Source organism: Schistocerca gregaria, chromosome 4 (assembly GCF_023897955.1).
Source record: "Schistocerca gregaria isolate iqSchGreg1 chromosome 4, iqSchGreg1.2, whole genome shotgun sequence".
Lineage (NCBI taxonomy): Eukaryota > Metazoa > Arthropoda > Insecta > Orthoptera > Acrididae > Schistocerca > Schistocerca gregaria.
Window position 1 is genome coordinate 459,190,153 of NC_064923.1, and position 24,240 is coordinate 459,214,392.

At 38.2% G+C, this 24,240-nt stretch overlaps 1 protein-coding gene across 6 annotated transcripts in view; it reads right to left on the reverse strand.

Annotated features, from left to right (window-relative positions):
• The window catches only part of LOC126267009 (TP53-binding protein 1-like), a 287,951-nt gene that overhangs the window by 160,944 nt on the left and 102,767 nt on the right, over nt 1–24,240 (reverse strand). For 3 of the 6 annotated variants that reach the window (XM_049971775.1, XM_049971776.1, XM_049971779.1), the window contains 2 exons: nt 23,767–23,916; nt 174–329 (listed from right to left, as the gene is read on the reverse strand). In XM_049971775.1, the coding sequence (XP_049827732.1) occupies nt 174–329; nt 23,767–23,916 (306 nt within the window). The remainder of the gene's footprint in view (nt 1–173; nt 330–23,766; nt 23,917–24,240) is intronic. The other 3 variants (XM_049971777.1, XM_049971780.1, XM_049971778.1) reach the window with 1 other exon arrangement.

Genomic DNA, 24,240 nt, shown 5'->3' on the forward strand with positions numbered 1-24,240 from the left:
AGCTACTAATTTCAAAATTTTTTGAATCACTGTCAAATGCAAAGTATGAATGAACACAAATTTACAAAATACATAAATAAATACAAAAATGGGAAATCTTCTCATCCTTCAAACAGTACTTCTATGGTTACAGTTAGGTTCAACTAAAATGAGCAATTACTCATCAGCATTACCTCAGTTTTGGAAGTGGGGCACTTGGATGATGATGTATTGTGCTGGCTGCAAGAAGTTGGAGATGGAGTTTGGCGTTCCACTGAGCTGCACAAGCTTTCATAATGAGGCACTGGTATAATATCTGCGTATGGTGAAGAGGTAACTAGTACCCGAGCCTGTATGAATATTAAGTGTGAGATGGTGGAAGAGAGATGAAGAAAAACAGAGACAGAGAAAGACAAAGAAGAAAGCAAGGGAACAGAATGAAACATACGAAACGGCAGAATATAAAACCAACTTTCACTATCATTAAATACTACACAAGAACAAACTGTGTGCTAATCTTTAAGGATTAATGGAGAACTAGCACTGCAGGCCACCCTCAAGCTCTGGAACAACAATGACTGCTACCATGAAAGTATGCATTAACTGTCAATGCTTTAGGAGCCATTAATCCAATTTCAATGCATACATATTGATATGAATGATGTAACTCAACAAGAATAGTGAAGTATGCATGTCCCAAACAAATACATTTCAGACCCTGTCCAGACTGATTTTTAAGAAACTGCACAATACGTAATTGGGAATTTGGGACTTACAAGTGACCAGAAAATAGCTTTAAAGTAAGTCAAGTGCTCCATCATGGTTTGGTCTACAGTGTGTTGATAATAACTGCATAAAAAAGGCATGATCCAAATCCAAAATTGTGAAGAAAAAATGATTGTTAGTGCTGCTGAAAATGCAGCAAAGCATTAAAAGAATCTTGCTTAGCAACCATGAGCAATGTCACAGAAGAAAGTATTTGCAGCCCCGCTGTCTCATATTTAACCACATTCTGAACGATTACAAATATCTGTGTTAAGAAAATTTTTATGGAAGAGAACACAAATGAAGACACAGGAGACGATGAGACTTGCTATCAACCATCAACCATACCTACTTTTTGTTGAAAAATATGAAACTCTTCCCAGAAAGCCCACTTAAATAACTATAAAAATTAGACATCTAAAATGGCATTCTCAAATTTCACCCTCTCCCTAGCCCACCAAAAAACTTTAATAATTATATCATGTTTGTTTTTATTATTCTGTCCGTCCTTTGCTATCAACAATGGATGGATCACTATGTAATCTAACAGAATAATTACAGCTAACTGTGATAAGCTCCAATTGGAAAATGTTACCTTATCTGCCAAATTTGTATATGCCTACATAAAAATTTGATCAGAGTAGCCTATATTTATCACTTTTCACTCAACATTTTGCAGTCAAATGCTAAACCTCTACAACATCAAACTATGTACAGTAGTACAATTAAGTTTCACCAATAACTTAAGAAACAAAAGTTTTCAAAATTTCTTTCACACAAGCATCCCTTCAGGAACGCCAGAATTCTTGTCATAGGCCAGCTTCATTTTGTTGTGAAGTACTTCGAAAATATTTGTGGGCTGCCAACACTTGAAAGTGAATGACATCAATACCCTTATCTCAGACACGTAGCCCATTACTACAGCACTTACATAACAGAATTATGTTGGAGGGGAAATTTATTTGCACCTCTCAGGATTCCACACACAAATCTATGCCTCTATTGGTCCTTTTTGTGCAACATTGCTTTATCTTTAAATGCTCAAATAACATAAGAATTTTATTTGTTGGTAAACAAAAACGAAAGTAATTACAAAAGAACAAGCACTCTTTGTTGTTTTCCATAAAGGTCAATGGAAGTGCTCCCAAATAAAATTTGCTTACTAAACTCTTACAGAAATATCACGGAAATGGATATAATTTGTTATTTAAAGATGTCAAAATGTAAAAGAAACAAAGCGTCAAGATGTTGACAAAGTGAAATCTTACAAAAAGGGTGGTTTTTCTTCTACAGTGGAAATGAGGGAGAAAATGAATAATATGTAAAAATTCTGGTGCCTTGCCAAAATTATACACAATTTACCCTGGAAAACTCATTGAGAATAACGAAAATTGAGAAGCACATCTATCTTGTAAGCTGAGCAGTCTAATTCGCTGCTTCCCAAGCAGGAGAACCAGGTTCAATTCCAAGTACTGCCAGCAATTGTTTCTTGGTTAAAGGACTGGTATGAGGTGCACTCAGCCTCTTGAAGCCAAGAGGAGATACTTGAATGAGAGACAGTGGCTCCAAGCTGTGTAAAGCTGACACTGCCTGGGACAGCAGTGTGCCGACTGCATACCCCTCCATACCACACCCAAATGATGCCATATGACAGAGGAATAAGCAACAGCCAATAGCCATTGCAGGGCTCTTTGGGCTCATCACAGAGTACCTTTCTCTTACTGTACTTAGACATATGAAATGCACTATAAAATCAAAGACAAAGTTCTAATTCTTGATAACAATTTTAAGGATAAGTTGCAAAAACAATCACACGAAAACCACATGCAGTACACTATGATATCTATTTTGCATCTACCATAATCACAAAATCTCTCAGATGCAACTACGATATTTAAAGGATGCAATATTTGCTTGTGAGAAGGCATAGTAGAGTAACAACTGCTAAAATTTCTACAGTCAAATTTCTGTTGATGTGGACAAAGGGGGATACCCTAGATGAAATGGATTAGTTTTTCTGTTGTATACATCCACAAGAAAAGCAGGGATTTTGAAGGTTGAATAAGGTGACATGCTCCAGTGCCCTTAATACTGTGTGTACCTCAGCACCATGAGCACCATGGTTAGCTAATTGCAGTGCCAATTTAAAGTGTTGTAAAACAAAAATTTAAAAATATATTCTGAAATAATATTCCTCCTATACTCTATTAAATCAAATACAATTCTGAAACTTATTAGCAATCAGTGCAGAAGATGACTATGGTTCTAGACAAGATTCACATTTGGTCTGCATCAGGTGGTACAAGGCACACTTTTGCATGTAAAAATGACACTGTCTCTCATGAAAGGTATGGATATATCATTTCCATAAGGGAGGGGGAGGGGGGAACAAATGACACTGTTTCTCATGAAAGGTATGGATAATATATCATTTCCATAAGGGGGGGGGGGGGGGGGGGTATCAGATACTGATAATTGTCAAGAAGCATGAAAACATTTACCTAATGTGACACCAGGAGCTGATGCCACATCATTAGTTATAATGCATTAGACTTATCATTACGGCATTGGTAATAAATATATCTGAGGGGAAAAAAGGGAGAAAGATTAGACTATAGCATGCCATTAATGACAAGGTTATCAAAGACGAGGACAAGTTTGGTATGGGAAATGATCAAGAAGAAAACTGACCATGATCGTTTCAACAAAAACACCCCTGCGTTTACATTAAGTGATTTGGGGAAACCATGAGTAACCTACAACTAGATGGTGTAGTGATTTGAGAATTTCTGTGGTAAAGTCTAGAACCACTCAGCCTACTACCATCTCGAACACACGATATTCTACATACAAGTGTGGGATGGTAAAATCCTCCCTACTGCGCATCACATACTTGTGTGTGCAGCTTTAAAATCAGTTGCAGGAAGAAAGTAGACGGGGCAGTCGAATGGCACCGACAAGTACCTGTCGAGCAATCCATAGATGTGTTAGTGAGTGGGTTTAGAAGAACCATGGAATCTATATGCAGCTTTGTGCTGATTGTGTCACTGACTGTTGCTAAGTGAAACAAGAACAGTTCAAAAAGTACTCATACATACTCTTGACTCAGTCTTGTTAGAGGCAAAACATTTTTGCAGTCTCCTTTTCTGGAAGTCATAGTGTCTAAGCAGACTTTATTTTGAATGCAAATCAATTTGTTTCTAACATACGACTGTACGAGAGACTTACTGAAGTTACATATTATGTTTAAAGTGACAATTTTTATTGTGCTTGAAAAAACAAACATAAAGTTTATATGGCCACGTATTTCACTAGTAGAAAGGGATTTGAAAGCTCCTGTACCTAGCATTATTCGATGGAGAAGAAGTCAAGAGTGTTTCCAGCAGCCGGCTATCCAGTAAAGAAGAGTGGCTGCAAATCCCAAGTAAGTCTTCTCGTAAAGAAGTGGAATGTGGTTTGGAGAAATAAATCAGTATAACGCAGACCCACACACACTTGAAGTCATCAAACCGTTAGAACAGTTCCACTATCCTTCAACTCATTTGTTTTTTATTGCACTGACGTTGTTTGATGATCAACCTGACCAATTCTACTCCTACTTTCGTTTTCTTTCTTTGCTCACGTTTCTCTCTTATTTATCCATTAGTCATTACTTTATAGTTGCTCGTTATGCATGTGCACCTCTTCTTATGCATATTCGATGTAAAACCATCATAACTCCCCATATATGTGCACATAATTCCCTACGTACACACACCTTTTACCCTACAACACCTGACGGTTCTCACATTGTGACAGGCTTTGTCTTATATAACTCAATGTTTGCTTAGAAGTGTATATTTGTGTATATGAGGATGTGTGTTCGTGTAGTCTGATTCTTCGGCCTTCTTATCTAAAGATAAGATGTAGGTTATTAGTAACCACGGAAATAAGGAAGGACTTCAGTGAGAGAAGTTTATGAATATGGATAGAGATAAACAAGTCCTCAAGATGAGAAGTAAGAAAGGAAAAAATAGATCATGTTGCTAGGATCGAAGAAGAGAAACAAGATACCCCCAAAGACAAGAAACCCTTCCCACCCCCCTTCCACAGGTTCCCTACCTCTCAGATACTTGAGTGAGACACCAGAAGTGGTTTGGTGTTAAATCATCTCCTACAGAATGGATTTGTCCCACCTTCACCCTTTGAGGTCCCTGAAGGAAAGCCTAGTAACCCTATGGAAATGGCAAGTGAAGAAGAATCAGACATACTTGTTTGCGAGGGTTGATTGAAAGGTGTGATATGTGTTTTGTGTTAGTCATGATTTATCTGTGCTTGTAAATCAAGCTTTTAGCTACAATGCCCACCCCTTTCAAAATTTATACAAACCCTCTTATCTATATCACATTTCATAAAAGGTATAAAATACTCTATGCAAAGCAGAAGACCTAAACACTTTGGTATAACAATTGTTCAGTTAGTCACATCATATTATATTTTTCCACAAACATAATACTCTCTTCAATTTATTTCATCTAGAAACCATTTTTTAAGCAATAGTTAGTTTTAGGTTTTAAAGAACTTCAGTGCAGGAAAACTATTTTGCAAGAAACACCGAAAACAACTCAAGATTCAATGGTTGTCACTCCGCCCGTTAACTCAGAACGTTGACATCCCTGGGGAATATACAATTTTACATCCTTTACATTGTATTTCCCCTTTTCTAATCCAGTTGTGGGATCTACTAAAAATAACGTCTTAGGATGGATTACCATTTGTACTCAGTAAGGTCTTCATATTTTTAAAAAAACTTACGAGTCTCTTTGTTCAGAGTCAAGCTGGGAAGATAATGTTTTATACGAAGCAAGTCACAGGCTTGGTACTGAGGTTCCACAGCCTTTTCGTTATGCTTGCTTACTCTTTGTTGCGCCTTTTCATCCAATTTTTAGAAATTATTTCCTGATTTAATTCGTAATTGACACTACGTTGATCAGGCCATAATCCCCCCCCATGAACCATGGAACTTGCCCTTGGTGGGGAGGCTTGCGTGCCTCAGCGATACAGATGGCCGTACCGTAGGTGCAATCACAACGGAGGGGTATCTGTTGAGAGGCCAGACAAACGTGTGGTTCCTGAAGAGGGACAGCAGCTTTTTCAGTAGTTGCAAGGGCAACAGTCTGGATGATTGACTGACCTGGCCTTGTAACACTAACTAAAACGGCCTTGCTGTGCTGGTACTGCGAACAGCTGAAAGCAAGGGGAAACTACAGCCGTAATTTTTCCCGAGGGCATGCAGCTTTACTGTATGATTAAATGATGATGGTGTCCTCTTGGGTAAAATATTCCGGAGCTAAAATAGTCCCCCATTCGGATCTCCGTGCGAGGACTACTCAAGAGGACGTTATTAGGAGAAATAAAACTGGCGTTCTACAGATCGGAGCGTGGAATGTCAGATCCCTTAATCTGGCAGGTAGGTTAGAAAATTTAAAAAGGGAAATGGATAGGTTAAAGTTAGATATAGTAGGAATCAGTGAAGTTCGGTGGCAGGAGGAACAAGACTTCTGGTCAGGTGATTACAGAGTTATAAACACAAAATCAAATGGGGGTAATGCAGGAGTAGGTTTAATAGAGTGTGGGTAAGCTACTACAAACAGCATAGTGAACGCATTATTGTGGCCAAGATAGATACGAAGCCCACAACTACTACAGTAGTACAAGTTTATATGTCAACTAGCTCTGCAGATGATGAATAAATTGACGAAATGTATGATGAGATAAAAGAAATTATTCAGGTAGTGAAGGGAGACGAAAATTTAATAGTCATGGGTGACTGGAATTCGTCAGTAGAGAAAGGGAGAGAAGGAAACATAGTGGGTGAATATGGATTGGGGCTAAGAAATGCAAAAGGAAGCCGCCTGGTAGAATTTTGCACAGAGCATAACTTAATCATACCTAACACTTGGTTCAAGAATCATAAAAGAAGGTTGTATACATGGAAGAACCCTGGAGATACCAGAAGGTTTCAGATAGATTATATAATGGTAAGACAGAGATTTAGGAACCAGATTTTAAACTGTAAGACATTTCCAGGGGCAGATGTGGACTCTGACCACAATCTATTGGTTATGAACTGTAGATTAAAACTGAATAAACTGCAAAAAGGTGGGAATTTAAGGAGTTGGGACCTGGATAAACTGAAAGAACCAGAGGCTGTACAGAGTTTCAGGGAGAGCGTAAGGTAACAATTGACAGGAATGGGAGTAAGAAATACAGTAGAAGAAGAATGGGGAGCTATGAGGAATGAAATAGTGAAGGCAGCAGAGGATCAAGTAGGTAAAAAGACGAAGGCTAGTAGAAATTGTTGGGTAACAGAACAGATACTCAATTTAATTGATGAAAGGAGAAAATACAGTAAGTGAAGCAGGCAAAAAGGAATACAAACGTCTCAAAAATGAGATCGACACAATATTATGGTAATGGAAGAGGTGGTAGATGAAGATGAAATGGGAGATATGATACTGCGCGAAGAGTGACAGAGCAATGAAAGACATGAGTTGAAACAAGTCCCCGGGAGTAGACAACATTCCATTATAACTACTGACAGCCTTGGGAGAGGCAGTCCTGACAAAACTCTACCATCTGGTGAGCAAGATGTATGAGACAGGCAAAAATCCCTCAGACTTCAAGAAGAATATAATAATTCCAATCCCAAAGAAATCAGGTGTTGACAGATGTGAAAATTACCGAACTAATAAGTCACAGTTGCTAAATACTAATGCGAATTCTTTACAGACAACTGGAAAAACTGGTAGAAGCTGACCTCGGGGAAGATCAGTTTGGATTCCGTAGAAATGTTGGAGGGAGAACAAGAGATGAATACACTAAGCAGATTCAGAAGGATGTAGGCTGCAGTAGGTACTGGGAGATGAAGAAGCTTGCACAGGATAGAGTAGCATGGAGAGCTGCATCAAACTGACGACCACCACAACAACAACAACAATTAAGAGTTGTCCTACAAAAGGTTTGTCTATAACATCTAAAGGTGTCAACCCAGTCAATAAATGGGCTAATTCGTTTAGGATAAGTTCAATGGCCTTAATTTTTGTTGTCCACGAAGTACGTTTTACATGGCAGCGTGTACAACATAATTTTCCAATTTCCTTCATTACCCGTTCACACATATTTGATGACGGGTTATAATTGGATATTAACACTTGTCAAATACTTTCCCATGCTAGGAATTCTCTAAATTCATTGCTAACAAATTGTGGTTTGTTATCTGTAAGAAGCCACTTTGGTTTACCTACTTCTAGAAAGTATAGCTGTAAGCAGTGTATAACTGTCTGTGTATCACCCAATTTCTCTGCAATAACTAATTGTGAAAAAGCTGAACAAGAAGATTGTAATTTAAATTTATAAATTTCAGGCAAAGGTGCCAGGATGCGAAATGGGATTTGAAAGCCAGGTTGGCTGACCTCGCTCCTGGTTTTTCCATTGTTTCCAGTCGAGGCTTTGCACACCAATTGCTTATTTTTGCTCTATTAATAGGGTATAGTTTAACATATTTTGATCAGCATTCGATGAGAACCAAAATATATGATACTCCTCCCTTTCCTTGTGGAATTGGTCCAAAGAAATCTGCTGCTGTAAGGTCATGTAATGACTTGGGGATAATAGGATACATTCTGCATTTCACGGGAGTATTACTCTCTTTTAGACTCTAGTAAGTTTCACAGGTCCTAATCAAAGATGCTATTTTATGCCCTAGTTTCTTGAAGTAATAAAATTTATTCATACGAGATATCCTTCTGAATTGTGCTTACTCTCTGTGAACATACCATACAAGTTCATCTTCCATTACCTTCGGAATACATAAACGCCAACACTGTGATGTTACACTGTCTCTCCAAAACAAGTTATGATCTACAATTTTTCATTTTGCCACTTGATTAGGAGGTAACGATTTCTGGATACAAATAGAAAATATTTCTGTGAAAAAAGGATCATGATGTATATTCTCTGCTATTCTTTGAACTATCTCTTTTACCCTCATGTTCAGATAGTCTGCTGACATAAAATTAATGGCAGTAATAACGCCAGGCCCTTCCGTACGTTTCAAGTCTTCCATTCCTATGGGTAGCCTCGATGATGCATCAGGTACTATATTTTCAGAACCTTTTACATATCATATCTTGATATGGTATTCTAGTGGGAAAAGCATCCAGCGCATCACTCTACTGTGTAGTAATCGACTACTCATCAGAAAGGATAAAGCTTGATGATCTGTATAAATATGGATTTCTGATCCCCATACTGGTGTTAGAAAATTTTGAATACTACACACAATCGCCAATAGTTCCTTTTCGGTGGCTGTGTAATTTAGTTTGTGCTTATTTAGGCTACAGCTAGCAAAAGCTATGGTTCTGTGTTCTATATTACTCAGATCCCATTCTCCTTGGAAAATTTCGGCAGCGATACCGTAATCAGATACATCTGTCGAAACTTTAAACGGTTTGCCATAACTGGATGATGTAATATGGGCGCCTCAACAAGCACTCTTTTAACATTTTCAAATGTATCATTTGTACCTTGAGCCCAAGTCCACAGTAATTTATTAATAAATGTAAAATTCTTGGGTCATTTAACTCCTGTCCTCGTACGTACTGTTGATAGTATCTGGCCTTACCTATAAATCCTTTTAACTGTCTTACATTTCTGGGGTGTGGACATTCTTTGATAGTTTTTATGCGTTCAGAGTCTGGTCTAATTCCCTCTACCCCTACAATATGCCCTAAGAACTTAAGTTCTTGGCAAGCTTCACCGTAGTACCTTTCTCTTTAAATTTTTTCAGAGCATTGCAAAAAGTTAGACAATGTTTCTCCCAAGTAGCTGATATTATTAGGATATCATCTACATATACACTACTGGCCATTAAAATTGCTACACCAAGAAGATGATAAATGGGTATTCATTGGACAAATATGTTATACTAGAACTGACATGTGATTACATTTTCACACAATTTGGGTGCATAGATCCTGAGAAACCAGTGCCCAGAACAACCACCTGAGTCAAAAAGAGCTTGGATGGCATGTACAGGTACAGCTGCCCATGCAGCTTCAACAGGATACCACAGTTCATCAAGAGTAGTGACTGGCATCTTGTGATGCGCCAGTTGCTTGGCCACCATTGACCAGATGTTTTCAATTGGTGAGAGATCTGGAGAATTTGCTGGCCAGGACAGCAGTCAAACACTTTCTGTATCCAGAAAGGCCCGTACAGGACCTGCAACATGCAGTCGTGCATTATCCTGCTGAAATGGAGGGTTTCACAGGGATCGAATGAAGGGTAGAGCCACGGGTCATAACACAGCTGAAATATAACCTCCTCTGTTCAAAGTACCGTCAATGCGAACAAGAGATGACCGAGATGTGTAACCAATGGCACCCCATACCATCACGCCGGGTGATAAGCCAGTATGGCGATGACGAATACACGCTTCCAATGTGAGTGCACCGCAACGTCGTCAAACACGGATGCGACCACAACCTGGATTCATCCAAAAAAAGGACGTTTTGCCATTTGTGCACACAGGTTCGTCATTGAGTACACCACCGCAGGCACTCCTGTCTGTGATGCAGCGTCAAGGGTAAACGCAGCCAGCTGATAGTCCATGCTCCTGCAAACATCGTCGAACTGTTCGTGCAGATGGTTGTTGTCTTGCATACGACTCCATCTGTTGACTCAGGGATCGAGATGTGGCTCCACGATCCGTTACAGCCATGCGGATAAGATGCCTGTCATCTTGACTGCTAGTGATATAAGGCCATTGGGATCCAGAACGGTATTCTGTATTACCCTCCTGAACCCACTGATTCCATATTCTGCTAACAGTAATCGGATCTCGACTAACACGAGCAGCAATGTCGCGATACAATAAACCGCAATCGTGATAGGCTACAATTCAACCTCTATCAAAGTCGGAAACGTGATGGTGCGCATTTGTCCTCATTACATGAGGAATCACAATAACGTTTCACGAGGCAACGCCGATCAACTGCTTTTTGTGTATGAGAAAAAACTTTCCTCATGTCAGCACGTTGTAGGTGTCGCCACCTTGTGTGAATGCTCTGAAAAGCTAATCATTTGCATATCACAGCATCTTCTTCCTGTCAGTTAAATTTCACATCTGTAGCATGTCATCTTCATGGTGTAGCAATTTTAATGGCCAGTAGTGTATTATCAAATCCTTCAATAAGTCTTTCCCGGGTGCTTTATCTAAGCATGTATAAAAATGGACACAGAGACATTAAGTCCAAATGGCAATACATGAAAGTGATATGATTTTCCATTTTAAAAAAAGTGACAGTATACTTTTCAGATTCTGGATGTAATTTTATCTGCCAATATCCTGCGGTCAAATCCCTCGTGCTAAAGACTCTTGCCTTTTCAAATTTGGATAACAATTCGTAGATAATCAGCCGGTCCCTGCCCATCTCTATATGTCAATTCAATGTGCGAGTGTCTAAGACTAATCCTACTGCACCTGTACCTTTCTTCACCACTACCAGAGCATTGGTCATTACACTGGAACTTCATTCTATAATATTACTATCAATCATTTTGTTACCTCATCCCAAACTGCTTCCTTCAAACTCACTGACATTGGATAAGGTTTGCAAAAGAATGGAGTGTAATCTTTGATTTTGAACTTACAAATATAGCCAGCATCTGCTGTCCCCTATACCAAAACATAGAAAATGTTCGTCAAAGTTTAAGATGACTTTAAACTCTAACAATCAATCTAAACCAAACAGTATGTCTCCATTAATATTCTCTACTATCAACAGCATTTGATGAAATAACATATTTCCAATACTGCAGTTCACCGGAGTTTCATATTTTACAAGTTTACTTTTTGTTCCCATTATCCCTATTGTGTATACTCCAGTCACTGACAATAATGGTAAGTGCTGTTTATTCTGTATAGAGTTAAAAAAATGTGTTTGAGATGAGTGATACCTAACTTCATAAATCTATAAATATGTTAACCTCACAATTTTCCACTGTCCCTGCTATTATAGGTCGTGGGTTATTAGTAGCTGAGTTTAGTTGTTGAAGCAACAACCATTCCTTTGTGGGTATTTTGTGTGTAAAGTTAACATACTTGTATGGAATACAGCCTCCTAATGTATTTCCACGATCTGGGCTCCAGCTCTGGGTCCAGGTTGAACAACGTTTCCCTCATTACTACTAATTATGGGTTGGTTACCGTAACGAGGGACCACATTCCTATTTTGTGTTTTTTGGTTACTCAGTACAAATTCTTGAGAAGTTACTGGATCTAAATTTGAATGTGAATACTTCTTTTGATAATTACTGTGACAATTTTTCTTACTGCACTGGTGTACTTTTGCTAAGTTTGCCTCATGCCTTTTAAAATTATTCGCACTATTCTTTTTATTGTTGGAACTTTCGCTTTGGCGTAAAGTTTTGTTGCGGTCCTTATTTATTGCATCAAGTACGTCACCAAAAGACAACTCTTCTACCATTTTCCAACCATTACATAAAATGTCTCTTCTCGCATAGATGGGCAATCATCTAATTAAAATATGTACCAATCCCTCTTATTCCATTGGCTTATCTAAATACTTTACTTGTGTTAAATGCCAATTTCCTCGTAGTACCCCAAGTATTTTTGTAATGTTTTGGGTCCCATAGATCTGACATCAACTTTTCTTGAGCACTGGAAGACCATTATTTATCTTTAAATTTCTTTTGAAAGTTCTCAATATTTACTGTACTCCATTCTGAGGCTTCCCCTAGAAGGTACCCCACAACAAATTCAATCTTCTTAGAATCTTCCCAATTTTTGGGTAATACTTGAGTAAACCTTAGTAAGAAATGGGTCGGATGTACAACCCCGTCCCTCTTAAATATAGGAAATTGTCTAGATAACCCTGAATTAGTTCCCCATTCTAAATCAGTCACAGCTTCACTAATTAATACAACGTTAGGTGAAGATACCATTTTTTCTATTTTATCTTGGATAAGCTTAATCTCTTTCCACAGGTCGTCCCTACCCATCCTGGTATCATTAAGTGCGAAAGAAGCAATAGGTGATACATTCCCGGATATTATTCCCTTGGTAACTTTACGATCTATGATTTCCCCAAATTGTTCCTACTAACTAATTACATTTATAATATCAGAGTTAGCTATTTTCTCTTTGAAATTTCTTTCTGCATTACCTAACCATGTATTGACACCTGTAATTTGCAATTGAATGACTGGCATTAACTCATTCTGCTTATCTACACTCTCTTGCAAGGTATACAACCCATGCATTACATCATTATGCTTAATACTACACACTTCTTCAGAGGATCCTAACTTTTCAATAAGTTTGAATTCTACACCATTACAATTGTTCTCAGTGTTAAGTTCTAACCTTTTTGACAAATCCTGAAAGGTATCATTCTGTTCCTGACTATGGTCAGTAAACAGATTATTTATGTGAGTAGTCAAAGAGTTTGTCAACTCATTCTTTAGATCTACTTTTAAATTCTCTACTTTAGTACTTATAGCGTCGAACTCAGTCTTCAAAATGCCCATGCCTTCGCGCAGCTTACTAAATTCTTCACTTTGAGAGTCGACCTTGGCACTTAACAAACCTAAATTTGTTGTTTGAATATTTAGTTTCCCTCTGAGCATTTAACGCTTCACTCTGGGTATTTAACTGAGAATTTACTAAGCCTAGTTCTTTACTTACAGCCGCACTTTGAGCTTTGATTAAATTTGCCAATTCAGGCCAGCCAGGCACTTCTTTGCTAATTTTCATGGCCATAGCTCGGTCCTGAGCTTCCCCAATCTGTTGTATATTCTCTATACTCTTGTACCACTTCGTACTAAGGTAATGTAGTTTTGTTTCACGCTCACCCGGCGTAGAATTTTCATTGCGGAGGTGAGCGGATGTGGAGGCAGGTAAGCATTGGTGAACAGCAGCTGGTGCCGGCGGCATCAGATGAACGTTGGTTTCCGTGTCTGCGTCCCGGCGACATGTGTGTGAGCTGTATACTCTCCGCATTGGATCTTCTTGGTTAAAGCGTTCTATGCGTATTTCTTCACAGACAAATATGTTGAAATTTTGCTCCATTCATGAACATAATCGAATGTCTAAGAGTAAATCCCTTGTTGTATAATGTTTGGTTGCTATGGCAACAGACAACAGCTTGTTTGACTGAAAATTCATGTTTTTGGGTCTTTTCATGCAGGTCACCAAGTTCTAATATTTTGATGACTTAAAACTGTGAGTATGGGTCTGGATTATACTGATTTATTTCCCCGCACCACATTCCATTTCTTTACGAGATGAATACTTGGGGTTTCCAGCCACTCTTCTTTACTGGATAGTTGACTGCTGGAAACTTGACTTCTTCTCCGTCGAACAATGCTAGGTACAGGAACTTTCAAGTCCTTTTCTACTAGTGAAATAAGTAGCCATAAAAACTTTATATTTTGTCAATCAACAATGTGTTCGACTTTCAAGCACAATAAAAATTCTTACTTACATAATATGTAACTTCAGTAAGTCTCTCGTACAGTCGTATGTTAGAAACAATAGATTTTCATTCAAAAGAAAGTCTGCTTAGACACCGTGACTTTCAGAAAAGGAGATTGAAAAAATGTCTTGCCTCTAAAAAGGCCGAGTCAAGAGCATATATGAGTACTTTTTGAACTGTTCTTGTTTCACATAACAACAGTCAGTGACACAATAAGCACAAAGCTGCATATAGATTCCATGGTTCTTCTAAACCTACTCACTAACACATATATGGATTGTCCAACAGGTACTTGTCGATGCCTTTCGACCGCCTTGGCTACTTTCTTCCTGTGACTGATTTTAAACCTGCACACACAAACATGTGATGTGCGGTAGGTAGGATTTTACCATCCCACACTTGTATGTAGAATATCGTCTGTTCAAGACAGTAGAATGCTGAGTGGTTCTAGAATTTACACAGAAATTCTTGAATCACTACAATGGTCTGAGGGGGACTTAAACCATTATCCTCCTGAATGCAAATCTAATACTTCATCGCTGCAGCACCACTCCCCCCCCCCCCTCCCTATTCTACCCACCCACACAAAGCAGACAAAGCCCTTAATGGTGTATACTGTTGATATAATCTGTAGGCACAGTTGATGAACTAGTCCGGAACCCTATAACCGGGCTGGGCCACACAAGAATCCTAAAAACAGTAGCAGCGTGCCAGGGAAGTGTCATAGGACCACCATTTTTTCTATATATGTTCATGATCTGGAAGCCAGGGTGGGTAGGAATCTGTGGTTGTCTGCTGATTATGCCATGGTGTACAGGATGGTGTCGAAGTTGAGTGACTGTAGGAGGATACAAGATGGCTTAGAGAATGTGTCTCGGTGATGTGATGAATGGCAGTTAACTCTAAATGCAGAAAAATTTTAGTTAATATGCTTGACAGAGCCATGTCGTTCACATATCTGGGAGTATGTTTCAAAGTGACATGAAACGAAACAAGCATGTGAGGATTATGGGAGGAACTATGACTGTGCAACTTTTGTTTACTGGGAGAATTTTGGAAAAAGTATGGTTCCTCTGTAAAAGAGATTGCATGTATGACAGTAGTGTGAGCTATTCTTGAGTACTGCTGGAGTGTTTGCGATCCAAAACAGGTCAGATGAAAGGAAAACATCAAACTAGTTCCGAGACAGGTTGCCAGATTTGTTACCGGTAGGTCCGAACAATACGCAAGTATTATGGAGATATATTATAGACATTCCGATTGGAGGCAATCTGCAGACTGTAATATTTGAAGAAATATTATTATGGAATATTACTATGGAGATACTTCAAGAGCTCAAATGTGAATCACCACAGGGAAGCCAATGTTATTTTTGAGGAACACTACTGAGAACATTTAGAGAACTGGCAACTGAAGCCGACTGCTGAACGATTCTACAACGGCCAACATATGTTCTGCATAAGGACCATGAAGATAAGATACGAGAAATTAGAGCTCATACAGAAGCATATAGATAGTCATTTTTCCCTCACTCTATTTGTGAATAGAACAGGAAAGGAAATGACTAGCAGTGTTACAGGCTACCTTCCGTCATGCACTGTACAGTAGCTTGCAGAGTATGAATGTATCCACTATATTGACTCCTCAAGACATGGTTAAAGCACTTTAAAATTGTTAAGAGTTTTGAGAAACTTTACTTTCATGTTCTTCAGGTGCAGGAACCAGGAACACTTAGTGCCAAAACCAAGGCTCAGAAATCTCACTCAAACTTCTTCCAATATCCCTCATTTTCAACATAGGTGGAAGGCAAATGCAGAAAGTGAATGGACACTGTTTCCATTGCCAAACACCTGAAGTCACTGTGTGGTATCCTTAGCTTAATCTTTTGTATGAAGATGGCCTTGAAAGCCGAAAACAATATTACTCTTATTGTAGAACAAAAGCAAACTAGCGCTTTTCATTTATTATAATGTTATTCTACTGGGAACTGATGGAAGATTCAGTTAACGTAACTTAATCATCGGTGAATAAGAAGCACTTTAGCTGAGACTCAATATCTGAGATAGCAATGGGACAAAAATAACTATACAAAGACGTAAACACATTTCCAAAGTCCGACACGTAAAGCACACAATGATATTACACTTCAAACTGGTAACGTATGTCTTCAAAAGAAGAGAATGAATGTACTAGCTGTTAGCTGGGGAGATCTGCTGTATAGCTCTGTATCTTCCAAAGTCAGGTTACTAATAACGAAATGTTGTCTCCTGACCCAATATCTCTCCTGACCCAATATCGGAAACAACTGAAGAGCTACAATAACCACTCATTGGTATCAGGAGGTATTAAGACTGAATCCCTTATAGATATAGTGATGTCTCATGTGTCTCAAAAATGGCTGACTAGTGCGAGGGAATTTCTTCAGCTTCTCCTCAGACGTGCACTGACTTGTAAATAATTTCTGTTATGACCACTTGTTGCATCACAAGTTACAGATTCTGTCCAGTTGTCACATGGAAAGGAGACAGTTGCTGGGCCAATGACATGCTTTTGAGTGTTATGCCAGTTGTTGATTACATTTTTCTGTACAATATTTTGACAACCAACACAGTCAGCTTCTTCAGGTGCAGCATGATGTGTTGTTATACATGCTCACTGGCTGGACTCCAAACACACTGTGAAGTATTGTTGAGGTCTAACCGCTACTTGTAGCTAAATCTGACTCCTCGCACCTGCAAGACCCCTTAATGCTCGTTTGCTTTTAGAAACCTGCACTGTTATTCTTTGAAACACACATTCTCTCAGTCATTTTCAGTTCTGACAGGTGAGATAGTTGGTGAGATACAGATAAATGGAGTGACAGACCACAAGCCTTTCTTAAATTGACACTTTCATTCCAGTTTATTGGGTTAATCGACATATTTATTTCAAAAGACCTCTTAATTAGACTGTCAGAAAAGCTTGCAGTGGAGTAGTGTAGTGGAGAGGTGGAAGGAACATCAAAACACACTCAACTAAAACAAATAAGCAAATCAGCTGTTGCTGAGCACTTGCCTCAAGAATGTTCATGAGATGAAATATGAGAACAGTTTTGTGGTGCAAACACCAAAGTTTTGAGACAGTGTATTTAACCTTTAGACTGCCTGGACATGTTAATGCATGCCGCTGCACTGTCCCTGGGTGTTCTGAACACATTTACATACAACTTTGATTCTTACTGCTTTGATTCTTCTATTAGGTGCTCTAGACGTGTATACACAAACACCCTTCTACATCTATATCTACATCTGCAGTGATACTCTGCAAATCACATTTAAGTGCCTGGTAGAGGGTTCATCAAACCACCTCCACAATTCTCTATTATCCAATCTCGTATAGCATGCAGAAAGAATGAACACCTATATCTCCGTGTATGAGCTCTGATTTTCCGTATTTTATCATGGTGAATATTTTTCCCTATGTAGGTCGGCATCAACAAAATATTTTTGCATTCGGAGGAGAACATTGGTGATTGGAATTTCACGACAAGTTTCCTCCACAACGAAAAACGTCCTTGTTTTAATGATGTCCACTCCAAATCCTGTATCATTTCAGTGACACTTTCTCCTCTATTCTGTGATAATACAAAATATGCTGTCCTCCTTTGAACTTTTTTGGTGTACTCTGTCAATCCTATTTGGTAAGGATCCCACACTGCACAGCAGTATTCTAAAAAGAGGATGGACAAGCACAGTGTATGCAGTCACCTTTGTAGACCTGTTACATTTTCTAAGTGTCCTGCCAATAAAATGCCTTTCTCACAACATTTTCTGTGTCTTCTTTCAAATTTAAGTTGTTCATAACTGTAATTCCTACGTATTTAGTTGAATTTATGGCCTTTAGATTTGACTGATTTATTGTGTAACCAAACTTCAACTGATTCCTTTTAGCACTCACATGGATGACCTCACACTTTTCGTTATTTAGGGTCAATTTTTCATACCAAACAAATATCTTTTCTAAATTGTTATGCAATTTGTTTTGATCTTCTGATGACTTTACTACTTGATAAATTACAGCATCATCTGTAAACAACCTAAGATGGCTGCCCAGATTGTCCCCAAAATCATTTATATAGATACGGAACATCAAAGGGCATATAACGGTACATTGGGGAACACCAGAAATCACTTCTGTTTTTCTCGATGACTTTCCGTGAATTACTACAAACTGTGACCTCTCTGACAGGAAATCACGAATCCAATCACATAACTGAGACGATACTCTATACGCAATTTCACTACAAGCCACTTGTGTGATACAGCGCCAAACACCTTCCGAAAATCCAGAAATACAGAATCAATTTGATATCCCTTGTCAATAATACTCAACACTTCGTGTGAGTAACGAGTTAGATGTGTTTCACAAGAATGATGTTTTCTATATACATGTTAACTGTGTGTCAATAGACTATTTTCTTCGAGGTAATTCATAATGTTCAAACACCATATATGTTTCATATGCTGCATATCGACATTAATGATATGAGCCTGTAATTTAGTGGATTACACCTACCACCTTTCTTGAATATTGATGTGACCTCTGCAACTTTCCAGTCTTTGGGTACAGATCTTTTGTTGAGCTAATGTTGTATATGATTGTTAAGTATGGAGCTATTGCATCAGCATACTCTGAAAGGAACCTAATTGGTATACTGTCTGGACCAGAAGACTTGCTTTTATTAAGTGATTTAAGCTGGTTCACTACTCTGAGGATATTCACTTCTATGTTGTTGATGTTGGCAGCTGTTCTCAATTCAAATTCTGGAATATTTACTGCCTCTTCTTTTTTGAAGGCATTTCGGAAGGTTGTGTTTAGTAACTCTGCTTTGGCAGTCTGTCTTCGATAGTGTCAACATTGCTATTGCGCAGAAAAGGCACTGCTTGTGTCTTGCCACTAGCAGTCTTCACATATGGCCAGAATCTCTTTGGATTTTCTGCCAGGTTTCAAGACAAAGTTTCATTGTGGAAACTATTGTAAGTGTCTCGTATTGAAGTCCATGCTAAATTTCGAACTTGTGTAAAAGATCGCCAATCTTGGGGATTTTGCGTCTGTTTAAATTTGGCTTTTTTTTTTTTTTTCCCCCTCTCCTCCTTGCGATGTACTCCGACCAGTTTTGTGTACCAAGGAGGATCAGCTCCGTCATTTGTTAATTTATTTGGTATAAATCTCTCAATTGCTACTGATATTATTTCTCTGAATTCAAGCCACATCTGCTCTACACTTACATTATTCATTTGGAAGGTGTGGAAATTGTCTTTCAGGAAGGCATCAAATGAACTTTTATCTGATTTTTTTTTTTAATACGTATATTTTTCATTTATTTTTGTAGGATTTGGGGGTTGCAATGTTCAATCTCACTACGACAGCCCTGAATTCACTAATTCCTTTATCCATTGATGCTCGTTATTAACTCAGGATTATTTGTTGCTAAGAGGTAAAGTGTGTTATCACAACCATTCAATATTCACATGGGCTATGAACTAACAGATCAAAATAATTTTCAGACACTGTGTTTAGCACAATTGCTGCCACCTTCGTGCTCCCAACATGTTAACACAGCCATCCACTTGGGTCTCTGTGTGTTCTGAATGCATTAACATGCGAGGCATTTAAAGGCCGGGTAGAGCGGCTTAGTACCTGCATTTCTGCCCCGAGTGCTTAGCAGCTTTTCATCATTTGGCTTGTGCATTTGCTGCTGTGATCTTGTTTGTGATGCTACTTCCACCTTTGCTTTTGACTGAGAAAATGGCATACCGTTGTGGATGTAGAGAGAAAGAAATCATGAAGACAGTGACAGGCAAGTACGCCTATGTATAAAAACTACTGCAACACTGATGATAGAGAGACTAATTGGCAAGCTGATATTATTATGTCCGTCTATAAAGCGTTCTAAAGATTGTAAGTACACAAAAGATTTTGACGGAAACTGAAATAATTAAAACATTTAGTTACTTAGCGGTTACATCCTGTGACATAACAACGAACTGGTTTCAATTGTAGCTGAGTATCTCACATACAACATCGCAAAAATTAATATATCATAATATTCTCTTTTGATTAAATATTAAATACTGTTGAAAGAAGTATATCTTTCCACTGAATAAAATTATAGTTATGTGTATATGTTGAGAGATAAAAATGTTTCAAATATTAATATATGGCATGCTAAAATTTGCAAAACATCTCATTTCTGTATCTTAACCGTTAATGGAATATGACAGATGTGACAACCATATGATTCAGGTTTTGCATGGAAAGAACACTGGGCACAATTTGAGCAACCCTCCTGTGGATATAAGAACCAATATTTTGAGAACGGTGACACATATTGCTCTGCTCTCGAGCTTTAAATAACATTTTGATATGTTAGCTACATTCCAATAAGTTCCATAAAATGAGCCACACAAAAAAATTTATGCAGTGTGTTTTTACCTCAGCAAAAATCTTAAAAATATTGAGCAATGCTTTATTTCATTGGATGCAGCATAGTAACTAAGATAAATAATGAAAGGAAATTCAATCACTTATTGAATGAAAATCTCGTGTTGCAAGACATGAAAGAAACATTTTTTTTCCTTCTTTGCAGAACAGTTTTCTTAAAATCAGATGATAAGTATTTCATATGTGGCCCCCACATCCACTCAACCACTTCGCTGACAATTCATGAACGGAATGAACAAATCTGGAGGGGAAAAGTTATTACTGTGATTCCCAACAACTGCTGCTGTATTAGAGCAATAACACATGGATTTGTCCTTTCCTTGATTTATTACAGTTACGGATATATGTAGGCAGCAGATTTATGGAGGACTATCTATGAAAGAACACAGGTTACTGAGCTGAACCGAAAGTGACACTTCGCTTTCATCACAGGCTTCTATTATCCCACTAAAAACTCCAGGAAAGATGTAGTTCTCACGTGCAAAACAATATTGTCATACATATGTGTTTGCCTATGCAGTGATTCATTTCTAGAGGAGTTTTAAAGCCAAAACCTTAAGTTGTTAGAGTAACTGTCCTCACAGTAGACTTTTCTATGAGTAACTGTCCTTACAGTAGATTTTTCTATGCAGCTCGTTACTATCCAGCTTACTTAATTGATATCATAATAGTACTTCTCCGTGATAAAATGAGGATTAGTTTATTGTATGTTCTGTGCTTTTCCAAAGCTTTAGCAAGTGGGCACCAGCTACAATGCTGTGTGGCCTTTCAAAATGCTCTATGCATCTTTTGTGCACCCAGCACATCTGGAGTCACTGTCACAGCATTAATACTGAATAAATTACCGAAACCACTCTTCAAAAAACGATACTTAGTACACCTCTTACAGCATCACAAACAACAATAAACACATGTCGACACCAGCACTGTTGGTAATGCTACGTTCTTTTTTCCTTCAGTTACATATCCGACATCCAAACTACATACATTGTTAAATTGTTGTTTTGTGCAAAGCAGTAGTCTGCTGCTCGGCACTTTCACATCAATTAAATATCTAGGCATAACTTGACAAAGCAATATGAAATGGAGTGAACATATCAGGATAGTAGCAAGGAAGGTGATTGGTCAACTTCATTTTATTGGAAGAATTTTGGAAAAGTGTAGATCATCTTCAAAGGAGATAGCATACATAATGCTAATGTGACTCATTCTCAATTGCTGCCAAGTGTTTGGGATTCTCACCAATTCTCTTAAATTAAAGGAACACACTGAAGCAATTCAGAGGTGTACAGCTAGATCTGTTACCAGTAGGTTTGATCAGCACCAAGTATTGTGGAGATGCTTCGTGAACTCAAATGGGAATCCCTAGAGAGAAAACGATGCTGTTTTTGCGAGGTACTATTGCGGAAATTTAGGGAACTGGCTTTTGAAGCTGACTGCAGAATGATTCTATTGCCATCAACATATATACCACATACGGACCACAACGATAAGATGTACATATGGAGACTTATAGACAGTCATTTTTCCCTTTCTCTATCTGTGAGTGGAACAGGAAAGGAAATAACTAGCAGTGTACATGGTACTATCCAACATGCAATGCACTGTGGCATGTGAGATCTGTACGTATATGTACATGTACAGCACCCTGCTTAATCAGTGTACACCACAGAGATGTCATTTGAACATTCAACTGTCATTGCAAGACACAAAACAATGAACATATGTCTCATAGCAGTCTCTCATTGTCAACAACACCAACTGAAGACCACTACCTACAAATTATGGCACATAGAGTGCAACGGGACTGAGCACTGCCTTTTTGGAGACAACTCAAGAGCACAGTACTGATCCAGAAAGAATATAATGTTTAATTTGGCATTCATTGCAAGCAACAGACAGACCTCCTAGCAGTATGAAGTGTGAAGAAGGTGGGCAAGGAAACAAGTGCAATGGAACCTACATCAGAACCTCTTCAATGGTGAAGCAGAGTTTGTCTGACCCTGATGATCATCGTAGAAAACTGGGAGCGTACAGATACCAAAGCACATCTCTAGCATTTAGTCCCATGAGTTTATGAGGGAGTTGGATCAGTCATGTTCTGAGCTGGTACCATGTATTGATTTTTGGATATGCTGCTCATTGCTATCAAGGGTGATTTGAGGACTGTGAAGTATCAATACAGGATTCTCCAGCTTACAGTCCAGCTCTAAAGTCAACATTTCAGCAATGCGTTCGTCTTTCAAGATAATAATGCAGTAAAACGCTTCACCCACAACATGAATACATTTTTCTAGGAGGCAGGGACGAATAAAATAGAATAATCTGCAGTATCTGCTGACAAATCCAACTAACTATGCTCTTGGGAGCGGGTGGAGACGAGACGGGGCGGGGGTAATGAAATTGTTAGAATCTCAATGGATGATACATCTTTGTACTATGGAAGTTGAGGGCTCAGCGAATAGCTTCTGAAAATACGCTGGACTAGTAAAGGTGACATTAAATCAGTGAGACTCCAGCTGCCATCAAATCACCAAATTCATTATGGACAAATGCCCAACAACAAAATGTGTCAGCAGTCTGCACACTCTGTATCATTCTGATGAAATTTCATTACATTGTATAGTTCTCAACATTGTTGTTTGATGAATTCTCAGTGAAGAAAAAATTCCTGCTTTGAAATTTTGTTTTTTGTTGTGTGTTCGCATATTTATAGTACCTCGAATTTTACTCTTTGTAGCCCATTTTGTTCTTTGTGAATGATACATTCCATAAATACATAAATAAATACAATGACTGGTAAGTAAATATTCTTCTTTTATCTCCAATAAAGCTAAGCAATGTTAATACATGTCATTTACATTTTATGACTTACCTTCCTTGAAAGAAATTGACATATCAGAAAAGTTGTCCTTTTCACTTTATCATGCCTAGAGATGAAGGTTCAATTTGAGTGTATAACACTCCAACTGAGGACTCAAAAATCCAAAATACTTACAGATGATATTTCTTGTGTAGGTGGTCGAAAGCACTGTGTTGACTTCTGCTGGCTTGGTGATGAACTACGGTGAGGCAAAGAAGTACTTCCATCATCTTTTGCCAGCAGGGTCGTCTCCTTTGGTGGAGATGGGCATCTGTGTACAGGTGCCTGACACACAAAGAGGTAAAATTACAACACTGTTAAAAATGAACTTAAGATGATCTGAAAATTATTTTTATACAAGGAAGACAGAAGGCCAACAAGAATTTACTTATGAAAAGCAATGTACATAAAAAAATATTAGAAATATAAATCTCAAAAACTTTTACAAGAAAACACACAAAAGTTACTGGGTAACATTTGGCTTAGGCTGTTAAACAACATGAAAGATGGTTAACTCACTTTATGATAAAAATGAATAAAATAGAATTCAGAACACACATGCTGTTGAACATGAAAACACGTGAAAATACTAGGTGCATATATGCAACC